The sequence below is a fragment of the Maniola hyperantus genome, chromosome 17 (assembly GCF_902806685.2).
Source record: "Maniola hyperantus chromosome 17, iAphHyp1.2, whole genome shotgun sequence".
Taxonomy (NCBI): domain Eukaryota; kingdom Metazoa; phylum Arthropoda; class Insecta; order Lepidoptera; family Nymphalidae; genus Maniola; species Maniola hyperantus.
Window position 1 is genome coordinate 5,327,450 of NC_048552.1, and position 13,273 is coordinate 5,340,722.

Sequence of the window (13,273 nt, forward strand, 5' to 3'; positions counted from 1 at the left end):
TCTAATTTGCTAAACGCTTAAGTATAGATCTCTCAGATTGAGACAACTAGTCCACTAGCTTAGGGATTGAATTTTTAAAAATCCTTTTTTAGCGGATGCCTTCATAACAGCTTTCTGCATGCCGAATTTCAGCCCGATCCGTCTAGTAGTTTGAGCTGTGCGTTGATAGATCAGTCAGTCAGTCAGTCAGTCAGTCAGTCACCTTTTCCTTTTATATATTAAGATTTATAATATGTTACTATAGGTATCTAAGCTAGGTACTAGTTACTACTTATTAAAAAATGAAATTTTTTCGTTTAATGCAAAGCGCCTAAAATTTTTTTGAGGCAAATTCCCTTTAAATTATTCTAGGCGCTTTGTTTATAGTGATTATAAAATAATTTGTGCAATATCTAAAGCTTCTAAACTTTAGATTCTGCATCAATAAAGGATTTTAAGAAATTCCACCCGAGTCGAGCGTAGCATTTAGCTAACGATTGAATTTTAATCTGTTTTTTAAAATCCATTACAAGTTGACTGCGATCTCACCTGGTGGTAAGTGATGATGAAGTCTAAGATGGAAGCAGGCTAACTTGGAAGGAATATGCCAGTTTTTTAAAATTTAAACGCATACCCCTAATCGGTTTCTACACGACATCGTACCGGAAAGCTAAATCGCTTGCGGAGGCACGTCTTTGCCAGTATTAGTAACTAGCCGTGGCCTCCCACCAAACCAGATCATCATAAACCTATTCCATAATAATGTTTTTTAACTCTTCATTTGTTAGATAAAAACTAGAAAACAATTCCGTACAATACATTGCTATACGTTCAACATCAGGGGTCAGTGACATTACATGATAGCAATAACAATCGCCCGCAGACCGCAGCGCAGGCAGAACTCAGGCGTGAAGATTGAAAACTCAAAAGTGGGTCAATGAACAGACTGAATATCGAATGTAACTGTCTGAATCTGAATCTAGACCTCGTTTATGTCAGCATTACGAATATGATTGGATTTGCAAACGTTATCCGTGGAACTCTGGACCTAGAAGGTAGGTATATCTCAATAGTCAATTGTCTTTATTAGGTAATCCATACTCCCATACTAATAATATTATAGATGCGAAAGTGTGTCTGTCTGTCTGTCCTTCTGCTGGCTTTTCACGGCCCAGCAGTTAACAGATTTTGATGAAATTTGGTACAGACTTAGCTTACATCCCGGGGAACATAGGCTACTTTTGTCCCCGAAAATTAAAGAGTTCCCACAGGATTTTTAAATACCTAAATCCACGCGGACGAAGTCGCGGGCATCATCTAGTCTGAAATATTTTAAATTTGAATTCTGCTACGGCTACGTCGCTACGGGCACCCTCTGGCTACGAAATCTTAAAAATCAAACAAAGCCACTCAACGCAACCCTAATAACTTATTCCGTTCTCGTTTCCTAACGTAATTTTTTGAAATTTCCTTCTACGAATATACATACGAGCCCTGTTTTGTATGATTATACGTTCTCGAGAAATCCGGGATCTCATTGCCCCATGGAGGTTACAAAACTCATTGAAAAGTTGGGACTTGGATATTTTTCAAGGTACCTACGTACTTCAAGAGCACTTACAATTTTGGCTGGCGTAGTTGAGAGATAAGTACCTACAGCTACGCTTATCATTTAAAAATATATAATAGTTTTATTTAAATAGGTAGTATTTTAATTTATTTACTTAATTTAAGTTATTCACACCTGTTTTGTTGTGTTTGTACCTGTGAGATCTTTCCTATTGGGAAATGCCGTAGGTACAGTCTAAGATGAAGTGGTGTTGGTGTTGATTGAGGTCCATACGCAACGCATCGTATCGCATCACAACGCAACGCAATGCACGCAATGCAACGTAACGCATAGCATTGATTCGCATCGCATCGCATCGCATCACAATACAACGCAACACATCGCATCGCATCACAATGCAACGCAACACATCGCATCGCATCGCAACGCATCACAATGCAACGCAACACATCGCATCGCATCGCAACGCATCGCTACGCAACGCCACTCAATGCAACGCAACGCATCGCATCGCATCGCATCGCAACGCAACGCAACGCATCGCATCGCATCGCAACGCATCGCATCGCTTCGAATCGCAACGCAACGCATCGTCTTAAATTTGGCAGGTACGTAGATCTTATAGCTGACATTTGGGGAAAAATCTGAAAACCGTGAATTTGCGGTTACATCACACAAAAAAAATTAAATTGTGGTCATGAACTAATAATTAGTATTTTCAATTTTCTAAGTAAGATAACTATATCAAGTCCCCGGTATCATATGAAAGGTCTTCACCTGTGCATTCTAAAACAGATTTTTATTTATTTTTATGTATCATAGTTTTTGAATTATCCTGCAAAATTACGAAAAAATACGACTGTAGTACGGAACCCTCATTGCGCGAGCCTGACTCGCACTTGGCCGGTTTTTTCTTGTGATGTAACCACAACTTCACGGTTTTCAGATTTTCTCCTCATGTCTGCTATAAGACCTACCTTTCTACCAAATTTCATGATTCTAGGTCAACGGAAAGTACCCTACAGTAGTACACTACAGTACAGCTTTCTTGACTGACAGACAGACAGACAACAAAATGATCCTATAAGGGTTCCGTTTTTCCTCTTGAGGTACGAAACCCCTAAAAATCATGTCGATCCGTTACTCCGTTGCGACGTGATTGAAGAACAAACCAACAAACAAACACACTTTCGCATTTATAATATGTATACCTATATGGGTACCTAATGAAGTAATTTCTCAGCCGCCAAATAGATTTAATCGAACTATTCCGTAGGTATCTGACCTTATCAAAACTTCGTTTGCCAACTTCATAAACGGTGATAAACAGATAAGTAATCAGTCAATTAAACGCCGAACCTTGTACTTTGTTCTCAGAAATTCTTTTGTTTAATTAATGATAATAACCGGAACAGAATTGGCTTAAGGTGCCCTCAAAAGCCCCTGCAGAACGTGGGAAGGGCCGGCCGGAAGTTAAGGTAAGGTGCTTTATAGTTATTTACCAACCTTAATCTTTCCGGTGGAGAGTGATGTAATTATGTATAGAGAGCCAGATAGGTTATAGATTATAGACAGATATAAGTTTTATTTGTTTGACGTCTTCCCTGGCGCAGTGGGAAGTCCCTGGTTCGATTCCTGGCAGGGGCAATTTAGGCATTTAAATTTTCTAAATTGTCTCTGTTCAGCAGGGTGATTCGCTAACTCGGTGTCTGCCACAAAATAATAGCCACCAAGCTCATTTGACATTGGGTACTTCTACATTACTGCTGAGTGATAATAAAATATTTTTTCATAGAAAATCTTCAATGGATTAAAGTAAATCTATTGAAGGGGGGGAACACACAAACACATTTTACCACTTTGGTAGTATCTCTCGCGCAAACTATTCAGTTTAGAAAAAAATGAGATTAGAAACCTCAATATCATTTTTGAAGACCTATTTATAGATATCCTCCCCCCCAACACGTATGGGTTAGATGAAAAAAATTCTATTTTTGTATGAAAATCTTAATGCGGTTCACAGAATACATCTACTTACCCAGTTTCTAAATGCCTAAAATTAAATCAAAATCTGTTTTAGAATGTACAAGGTAATTATGATACTCCACTTGGTATGGTAATTTTACTTTAAAAGTTGAAAATAGCAATATTTGATCATGAACAAGTTTTAATTTTTTTCTTGTGGTGTAACCACAAATTCACGGTTTTCAGATTTTTCCCCTAATGTCTGCTATAAGACCTACCTACCTGCCAAATTTCATGATTCTAGGTCAACGGGAAGTACCCTGTAGGTTTCTTGACAGACCGACAGACAGACAGACAGACAGACAGACAGACAGACAGACGGACGGACAGACGGACGGACGGATGGACGGACGGACGGACGGACGGACAAACGGACAGACAGACAACAAAGTGATCCTATAAGGGTTCCGTTTTTCCTTTTGAGGTAGGTACGGAACCCTAAAAATAAATGGCAAGAAGCAATGTCTTAGGTACAGCACAAGTAAATGAGAAAAGCCGAAAATCTTACAATAAGTTTGTATTAAATTGAAAAATTGCGATTGCAAACTTATATAATGCAGTTGGCGGTAGGCAGATACGGAATCCTCTCGGTACACCAGTCCGACTCGTACTTGGCCGGTTTTTTATGATAACAAGACATCCCAGATGTAGGTAGTTTTTTAAAGAATTCAGTCCAAATCCAAAAACAAAATTTTGGCAAGTTTCCTTTTTTTCGAACATTCACAAGATACATTTTTGAAATAATTCAGTCCAATAGTAAAGAAGTTCAATATGGAGTCGACTTTTTGAAATTTTGACAACAGTTTCTTACTTTTCTTTTTTATAAAGGAAAAGAAACCCAGATAATATGATTATCAAAGAATTCAGTCCAAAAGCAAGGAATTTCAAAATCTCGTGCACTTTTAAAATATTAATACAGTTCCTTTTTTTTATGATCCTTATATTTATTATTTTGCCTTATATTTATACATACAAGGAACCTCAGATAGCCATATGAAACATATCGATCCTATAACAAAAAAATTCAAAATGACATCGACCTTTTAAAATTTTTGATAAAAATTCCTATAGGTATGCTATGCTGTTCACAAACCTATTTTGAAAGAATCGGTCTTAAAACTTGAGCGTTTCAAACTGGCTTATAATAATGGTAAATATAATGTAAGTAACTGATATTTATTTACAAAATACCGGACAAAAACAGACAATATAAAAAAGTGGATGCAAAAAAGGCTTTAAAATACAAAAACGTTTCGCGACTGGCAAGCCCGAGTTCCCGAGTTGTCTCGCGCTCCAATCAGGCCAGGCGAGAGAGCAAGTAAAACAGTCAGCATCACGTGTTTGAACGTGACGGGCGTGTTCGGTGCCGTTCTTTCCTGATATTCACGCGCTCCTGACAGTCGTGCCGTAATCTATAATGACAATAGTGTATCACAGTGCACCCTAGTGGATGTCGCTATAAGTTTGTACGTCAGATTTCCCTTTACCGAGCGTTATCCAACAAAATATTACCGAGCAAAACGGGATGAGAGGTGAACGCTCGTCACAGCGGCGCCGACTCTCACCGGCTACTATTGTCTAGTGCCACGGAATCTTGGTCCTTCCCTTCGGATTCCATCGATGATACATACACTTCGAATTGTGGGCTGTAAGCGAAATACTTGCGAAGACGATTACTCACAAAACAAAATGTTTACACAATCCACCCTACCACACATTCATGAATCATGATTCAGATAGTAAAAATCAGTTTTTGATTGATTAATTATTATCGATTACCTATTTATAATGAATTTCGTGAATTTTGAATCGCTTTAAATAAATTTACTTACTGAATTGTACGACGAAAATATATCAGATGTTTACAATATGTATACCTATATATGTACATATATATAACTCAACCAATAATAGTAGATAAGATAATACGTAATCTTACATAGTTATTTTTCAATAAATAATGCATTTTGTGAAATCTCTACAGTATAATTGATTGGATGCCAAAGTAAATAATAATTTAAATAACATTGTAGTACCTACTGACGTTGAACGGAGTGTAAAATAGCTGTTAATGTTGTAGTGCCACCCAGACAGCGATTTACAAAAACGCAGGCTAAACAGTTTTATCTCTGGCCCACTTAAAATTTACTAACACCTACGAGTAGATAGGCACACTCCAAATACATTTATTATTTCTCTTATAGTTACATCGAATCGAATATTAAGTGATTGAATACAGTTACTTTACTTTATAAGAGTTGAAGAAGCGCAAAGAAAACATATATTAAGGACTTAGTGCTTAATTACGTAGATGTCTTAACATTGTGTAGAAAGTACCTATGTCATGATAAATTCAAAAGCAAACTTCAAAATTAACGGCTTACACACTATTTTCAACTGTTTCTTGTTTCGTCATTCAAAGCTTGAAATATTACAGATATCACTAATTTAATTTAGTAACGCGCAAAAAAGATCGTTCATGCGTGATGCAGCACAAATTAAAACGAAAGAACTTACCTACCTATTAAATAAGTAGGAAGTACTTGCTTGTGTGATATAAATTGAAATCAGGTTAAGGCCGATTACGAACTCTGTCTGACTCAATAGAAAGCTAAACAGATATATATATACTTAACAATAATGTATTGGATACAAATGAATTAAGTACATAATATTGAGTTTTATTTAACAAAGGTCAAGGCAGTATATTAATAAAGTCAATGTAACAAAAAAGTAATATGGTAGTTACTTAGTTACTAGCCATTTATTAAAACCTGATATGGCATAATATATAAAGGAAATGACAATGAACAAAACTACGGCCGTATCTAATATTAGAAAGGACTAAGGAAATGCATGAAAATAGATTCAACTCGAGATCCGAGTAACGCAAAATCTTAAAAACGCTTTCCGATTGAATTCCTCGTGTGTGAGTTTCAAGTTTTGCAGAAGTATATTTTTTGCAAATAGCGTCTATAACTTCAAAATGAAACAGTAGACCCAAGGCTGTATGAAACCACATCCATTTTCTTTATTACTGAGTTCCACATGCATAATTCACTTGAACTACCTGATACAACTATGTATTATTTAGTCAAATTAATATAACCACTAATGGTTATGGAAAACAATAGAAAAGTAGGTACTTATCTACTATAAAACAGTTAAAGAGAAATACTACATACGTAATAAACTAAAACTTTAATAAATTACTCATTTACCGTCTATTGAATAATCCGATTGTTTAATATTTGCATTATGTAAATATCCACGAACCATATTCAAATATGAATTATGAATATATACCAGTTATCAAGCGTCCATATTATTTTCAACATCATCAACATCATTATTTTGTTGATACAATTCCAAATAGGTATTCCAAATATTTAGATTACTCATGAACTTTATCCAATATTATTTGACAAGTCATATATCTAACAATTAACAATACATTTTGAGTGTTGAAATATCTATTTCAGCGAGAAGTTGCTAAAAAGTTATCAATTTGTTTTACAAATGTACATAATATACATATAAATGTACATAACGTTTCAAAGCAACATTGAATTGGCAACTGAGAAGTGAGTAGCCAAAAAGATTAAAATAATGTCTTTAAAATGCGACTTGTGACTAACTTCTCAGTGGCCAATAAGTTTTAATACTACTGCAACAGACAGAGTATCAACATAATATACAAAGAAAAGTAACACAAATTGTAGTTCAAATATTATCATTTGTATACAATTATGCTTAAAAAAATTGATTAATGATTTCAGTTATAACCGCGCAAATTCTGTTCGCATGTGCTTGCATGCCGGATGCCAATTAATAAAAACATGTTCATTGCCAAGTTAAGATCGCCTTGACTTGAAAAATGAAAAAAATGATAAGTAATACATAGTAAATATTTTATTATTTTATTTTATTTGTTTATTGCAATCATAATATGTTACTTAGTTAAGAAGAGATCTTATAGTTCTATCCTTGATAAATAACGGATTAAATATGTTGGTATTCCAAGGTATTGCATTTCATGATAGCAATTGTGATACATATTTGCAACTTTAAAAATGCCACAAAGCCAATGTTACTCATAGATACCGTGGTTCATATAGCAAGTATAACCAGCCTAAAGTTGTTGCATTATTCGGAAATACATACAGCCAAATTCCTGATGTGATCTTCTGAATATGCTCTATTAATTTCGAAAGTGTCGTTTTTAACGTCAGTATGCAACCTTGAGCACAATATCTAGGCAAAAATCTGTAGAATGCCAATGCCCGTGAACTTTCTAGATGCAATAGAAAGGAGACCTTTCAGTTTCCTATCTAATTTTATTTGCAAAAGCCATCTTACGGAATTTTCTCCGTTACATCATACAAAGTTTTCACTTGATAAATATACATGAGGAAATAAACTCGAATGATGAATGATAACCCAACGATACGATAATGAAGAGGAATCATAGAATGCTGAACTCTGTCGAGGGTCTTTGTTGTCCTTGTTATGTACTTGACCCACTTTTTGACGGGAGTCTTGCTACAACGGTCGAAGTTTTAACAAGGGCCATTTTTGGCGTAACGATGTAATTGTATACGACGACAGTGGTCCCCAACCGTATTTAAATGAATTACATGCTACATTACTAACTCTTTTAATAAAAAAAAACGTAAGATATTATGAATTAGAATTAAATATTTTTTAAGACTAAATTGAAAAAAAAACCAGGTGAATAAAAATCTTGTTATAAATTGATATAGGCTTATCTTTTTGAATGATCAGAGGTTTGAAAGAAAAGACGAATAATAAGTATTTGCAATTGTCATGTACTGTCAAGAAAAATATAAATTATTTAACTGTGTAGTTACATTTCCTAAGTTTATACGAAACCAGATAATATTCAAGGGTAATTTGACTTGACGAAAGGGTTACAGATTATCGTCGTAACAGTAAATAAACAACAGATGGTTCGTGGAGAAGATCACAATCCACCACTATGTAGAGAAATAAATGAATAATTATAATTAATTAGAAATACTATTATCTGAACTGTATCACGTATACGAGATTACTCATAATCAAGTACTAATTTTATGTAAATAACGTACAAGAAAAGTCCCGCCTTGGGGGATGTACATAATATACATAGATATTACTCATGTAATTTGTATATAGTTCAAGTATGTTCTGTTGTGTCTTTATGTTAATGGATGCTCCTTATCTTATCTCTACAGTTCGCTTACTTACTTACTTGTTTATTTTAAACGTGTTCACTCCAATAACAGTACTATCGTGTTTATCATTGTACGCATTATAATATTTATTATATCAATACTTACTAGTGATATTTTTGATATCTGTAAGGATTTTCTAGGTAGTTTATAAATTTTTATGAGTAAGGGATTTAGGGGTAAGGTTTTAAGTAGATTTAGATAAAACAAAAATTGAATGACTTGTTTAAAAGACAGGGCCATTTTTTGACTATTAAAAGTAATTATAGTATCTGTTTCAGTAAGGAGTATTTTATTATCTGAATTTATATCTAAGTGTAATTATTTATCCTCGTCTTTCATTTAAGTAACTTTTCGTTGAAGAATCCAATCCAAATCCAATCTTATCCAACGTAAATAATTGTGTTTCAAAATTTAGCTAACGCTCTAATTCGAAGTTGAAATTGAATTCAAATTCTAGGTACTCACGTTCGCCAAGTATAAATCAATCTGGTTTTAAATGCTAATTAGGTACCTACCAACTTGATGGAAATATTTTAAAAGTTAACAGTTTCCGCTTTTTTATGATTACTAGGTATATTTATTTTGAGAGAATTTGGTGGAATAACTCCAAAATGGTGTTCACTTTTTATTTCGACAAAAGTTCCTTTTTTAATCACAAGAAACCTCAGAAATAGTTTTTGATAGAATTTGGTCCAATAATATTGAATTTATAATTGTAAAGCTAGACGGAAGTGTTGAAAATAAAAAATAAAATAAAAATAAAAATTGGTCGACTTTTATAAATTTTGGCAAGTTTCCTTTTTACAATCACAACAAGGCATACATCGACTTTGAAAGAATTCAGTCCAATAGCAAAGAACTACAAATTGGAGTCTTATTGAATTATCTATTTATTAAAATCATTCATAAAATGACTTTCATCAATCGTGGATAAAGAAGTTCAAAAAAAATAAAAAAATAAAAATAGTTCAATAAAAATAATCATAGTAGAATTTAAATAATTTGAAAATTGTTACTTACCTCATATTTTTTTTAACTTTACTTTTCATTATTTACTACTTAGGTACCTATTTAATGTAAGTAAAACAATTCAAATAAAAATAAAAAACGCTGACTATAGCAAACCTACTCTTAATTAAAATTCACTGGTTTCGATTTGGGAATCGAAATTAGCAATAGAGAACAGTTTCTCTCTGATCTACTTTTACTTTCTTTCGAATACTTATTTTACTATGATTTCACTTTACTTTTTCAAGTAAGTAAGTACCTACATCTATGATCTATGTCTTTTATACTTATTATGTGTAGAAGTTGTTTTTCTACCTAGTTATGGAAAGGCCTACAGAGCCCTGAGTCACAGAGTACCTAATCTTTATACATATAATTGTGCCAGTGTTTTTCCAATTCAATCCAATCCATCAGCCTAGTGTCCATAGCACCTAAACATAGACCTTTTCAAAAGCGCGCGACCAAACACGGTCCTCCGCCTTTCTCATTCATCCGCTTCCCTCCACCTTCTACAGGTCGTCAGTCCAGCGAGATGGAGGGACGTTCCAAGTTAACAAACTCTGCGTAATTCGTAAACCTATTCAGCTTAAATGGATGTATCAAACAAGTCAAATCACCACGTTTTCCCTTCCATACTTACAAGTTTATAAGTTGCGAAAAATTTCTGGTTCATGAAATTAGAAATTTCCCTGCTGCAAAAGGCCTCATTTAGCTACTCACTCAGTTTCACCAGGTACGGTGTTTCAGCTGACACCTACCCGCTAGAAAGAACCTACCTTCCAAATTTCAAGTTAATGATTAACAATAATATTAAAACTTTCCTATACAAACTTTCATCCCCTATTTTACCACCCTTAATTTTGAAAAATCATATACGTGGATATAAATCAGTCAGTCAGTCAGTCAGGACTTTGAATTTTATATATTTAGAAGAAGAAGATGATTAAAACACCATACCTACCTAGGCCTTAAAACATAAACTTTAGCGACATCCTCTACGTTCTATTCTAGAAATTGAAACCTTGAAAAAGGAAGTACACATTGTGTCGTGCGTGTGCCATGCTGACAAGTACTAGATCGTGAGTGTGTGAGTGCGATGGCGCGGGGCTTAGTATCCTTTGCCATCCTGGTGTGTCTGATGTGGGAGATAAAAGTGGCCATCTGCCACTACACGCCGACATGGGCAGTCCATGTTCCTGGTGGGAAGCAGACAGCAGATGACGTTGCTCTGGATCACGGCTTCATCAATCTTGGAGAGGTAAATTTTTTAATTCAACTACTTTGAGCAGGCAAGGACCTTATTATTATACTGGTAAAATGAAATAAAGCGGGCCGATTCTAAAAATCCAAATTGACCCTGCCGAGAATCAAGCCCAGACCCTTGTGCTTAAAAGACCACAGCGCGTACCGCCGAGGAGCCGGGGAGGCAGATAGGTAAGTTGAGCAAAATTTACTGGATTTTTAGGATTCTCACGTTCATGCCAAATCGCGAGCCTTGTTTATACATTTATACCTATATAGATTTTGGTATTTGAGTAACGATTTAAAATTTTAAATTAATATAGGCAGGTACCGTTAACCGTACCTACTACCTACCCAGTTGGTTATTAAATAACTATTTCGAAATTTATCATTGTAAGTAGATAGGTACATTGTTTATCGAAAAATATAACAATCTATCAAAAGTGCGATCAATTAGGGGCAATTTAGTGATCACAGTGTCTAAAAGTCCAAAAGATAAATAAAATAAATGACTTATGTTGTACCACGTTGTACCTATAGTACGCGACAGGTCGAGATGCCAATCGGGGTGAGGACATCCCGCACAGCCTCCGCGCTAACCTGATGCGGTGACGTGCGGGTGTGTGGGGCGTCCCTCCCCCTCATACCCCGATTGCCATCTCGACCTGTCGCGTGCTATACCTATTACCTAGGTACTCGCTTTTATAAGATTGCATTGACCGTTTTGTGGTTTCCGTCTTAGCTTTGTAATTTGTATCCACACCGCAGCAATGCGGACAAGGTTATTTTTAGTTTACAAAAGAGGTCACAGTTAAATTCTATAGTTATATAATCATTTTCGTCTGTATACTTTAATTATATTAATCACAATTTTTTTTTTTTTAATGAATATTAGCCATATTAAATGACTAATATTCCCCTTTCCTCTCCAACTAAGCGTCAGGCTCGTGCTAGGAGTAGGTACCACAATAGTGCAACGGACGGGTTTTGAAGTGTCTACCTTTCGGTTTTCAGTCCACTCCTTTACCGATTGAGCTATTGAGGCTCTATTTAATTACACACACCTTGTGTGTCATTAGTCAAAAAATATAATCTTGATCTGGTTGAAATAATTGTTTTTTATTTTTCATTTATTTTAACCTATAAATATTTTAGTGTTTATTAAATATTAAAATTCAAATTAGGATTCTATTAAATTAACTTAAATCTAAATTAAAAGTAGGTACCTACTTAAAAAATATTAAATTAAAAGATACAAACTTAAATAAACCTTACCAACTTAAAATTAAACGTCGTCAAAAAGACCGCCCCTGGTTGCCCCTGGGCCAAAGGTGCCCATTGAGCTGGCACCATTGCCACGCTGAATGGCGATGGACAACCTTTGGACCAGGTAGGCCCCAGAGCGCGGATCGCAACCTCTTTCCCTAGGCGACGGCCGATGTCGCGTACGAAACCCTTCGCGTCCTCGCCGCCAATAAATCTGTTTAAGTAAGTATTATCCACTAGCACCAGCTATCTTCATGCTTTTGCACATCAAAAAAATCAAGACGGCAAGAAAAGCAAAACACACTTTGCACTGATGAGGCTTGCCTATAAGTCCGCGACAGGTCGAGATGGTAATCGGGGTATGTGGCAGGGGGACACCCCGCACACATACACGTCACCCGCGCTCGCCCGCACCGGGTTAGCGCGGGGGCTGTCACACGCACACATGGTAATCTCGACCAGTCGCGGACTAAAATTATATTATTATTTTGTAATTTCAAACCGCGAGATCTGACTCATTGACAATCTCCATTATAACGTGACGTTTGGACAACCCAGTTGAACTAACGGAATATGAATACCTACTTATAATAATAATAATTTTGAACCTCAGTTGAACTGAATACAGAATAACACATGATTAAAGACGCGAGGCGTATCAGATGTCGGCTCCAAGGCGCAGGAGATAAAATTAGTACGTTATTTTGAGTAGACCGCATATGCTGCAAACTCATGTAACAACAACAGATCTGAGGAAACGTTCCATTTAGCGGCAGTTACCACTTTACTTATACGAGTTAATTGACGTCCCACTGACGTATGGAGATGCGCAGTGGTTATTTTAGTTACTAACTTACTGCTATTCGAATCTCATAATATAATAGAGAAGCTACCTACCTATTTCAAGTGTGAATTTTACATCAAACAAGATATGGTCACACTCACA

General features: G+C 35.4%; 2 protein-coding genes across 9 annotated transcripts in view; one reads left to right on the top strand and one right to left on the bottom strand.

The window, feature by feature from the left end:
* The window catches only part of LOC117990245 (chromatin assembly factor 1 subunit A-like), a 457,923-nt gene that overhangs the window by 24,187 nt on the left and 420,463 nt on the right, over positions 1-13,273 (bottom strand). The gene's annotated exons all lie outside the window — the stretch shown is intronic.
* Fur1 (Furin 1) overlaps positions 4,890-13,273 on the top strand; it is a 200,561-nt gene continuing 192,177 nt past the window's right edge. For 2 of the 7 annotated variants that reach the window (XM_034977368.2, XM_034977373.2), the window contains exons 1-2: positions 4,890-5,040; positions 10,831-11,077. In XM_034977368.2, the coding sequence (XP_034833259.1) occupies positions 10,916-11,077 (162 nt within the window). In that variant the 5' untranslated portion in view covers positions 4,890-5,040; positions 10,831-10,915. Of the gene's footprint in view, positions 5,041-5,066; positions 5,223-10,749; positions 11,078-13,273 lie in introns of those variants that run through there. The other 5 variants (XM_069504226.1, XM_069504229.1, XM_069504228.1 and 2 more) reach the window with 5 other exon arrangements.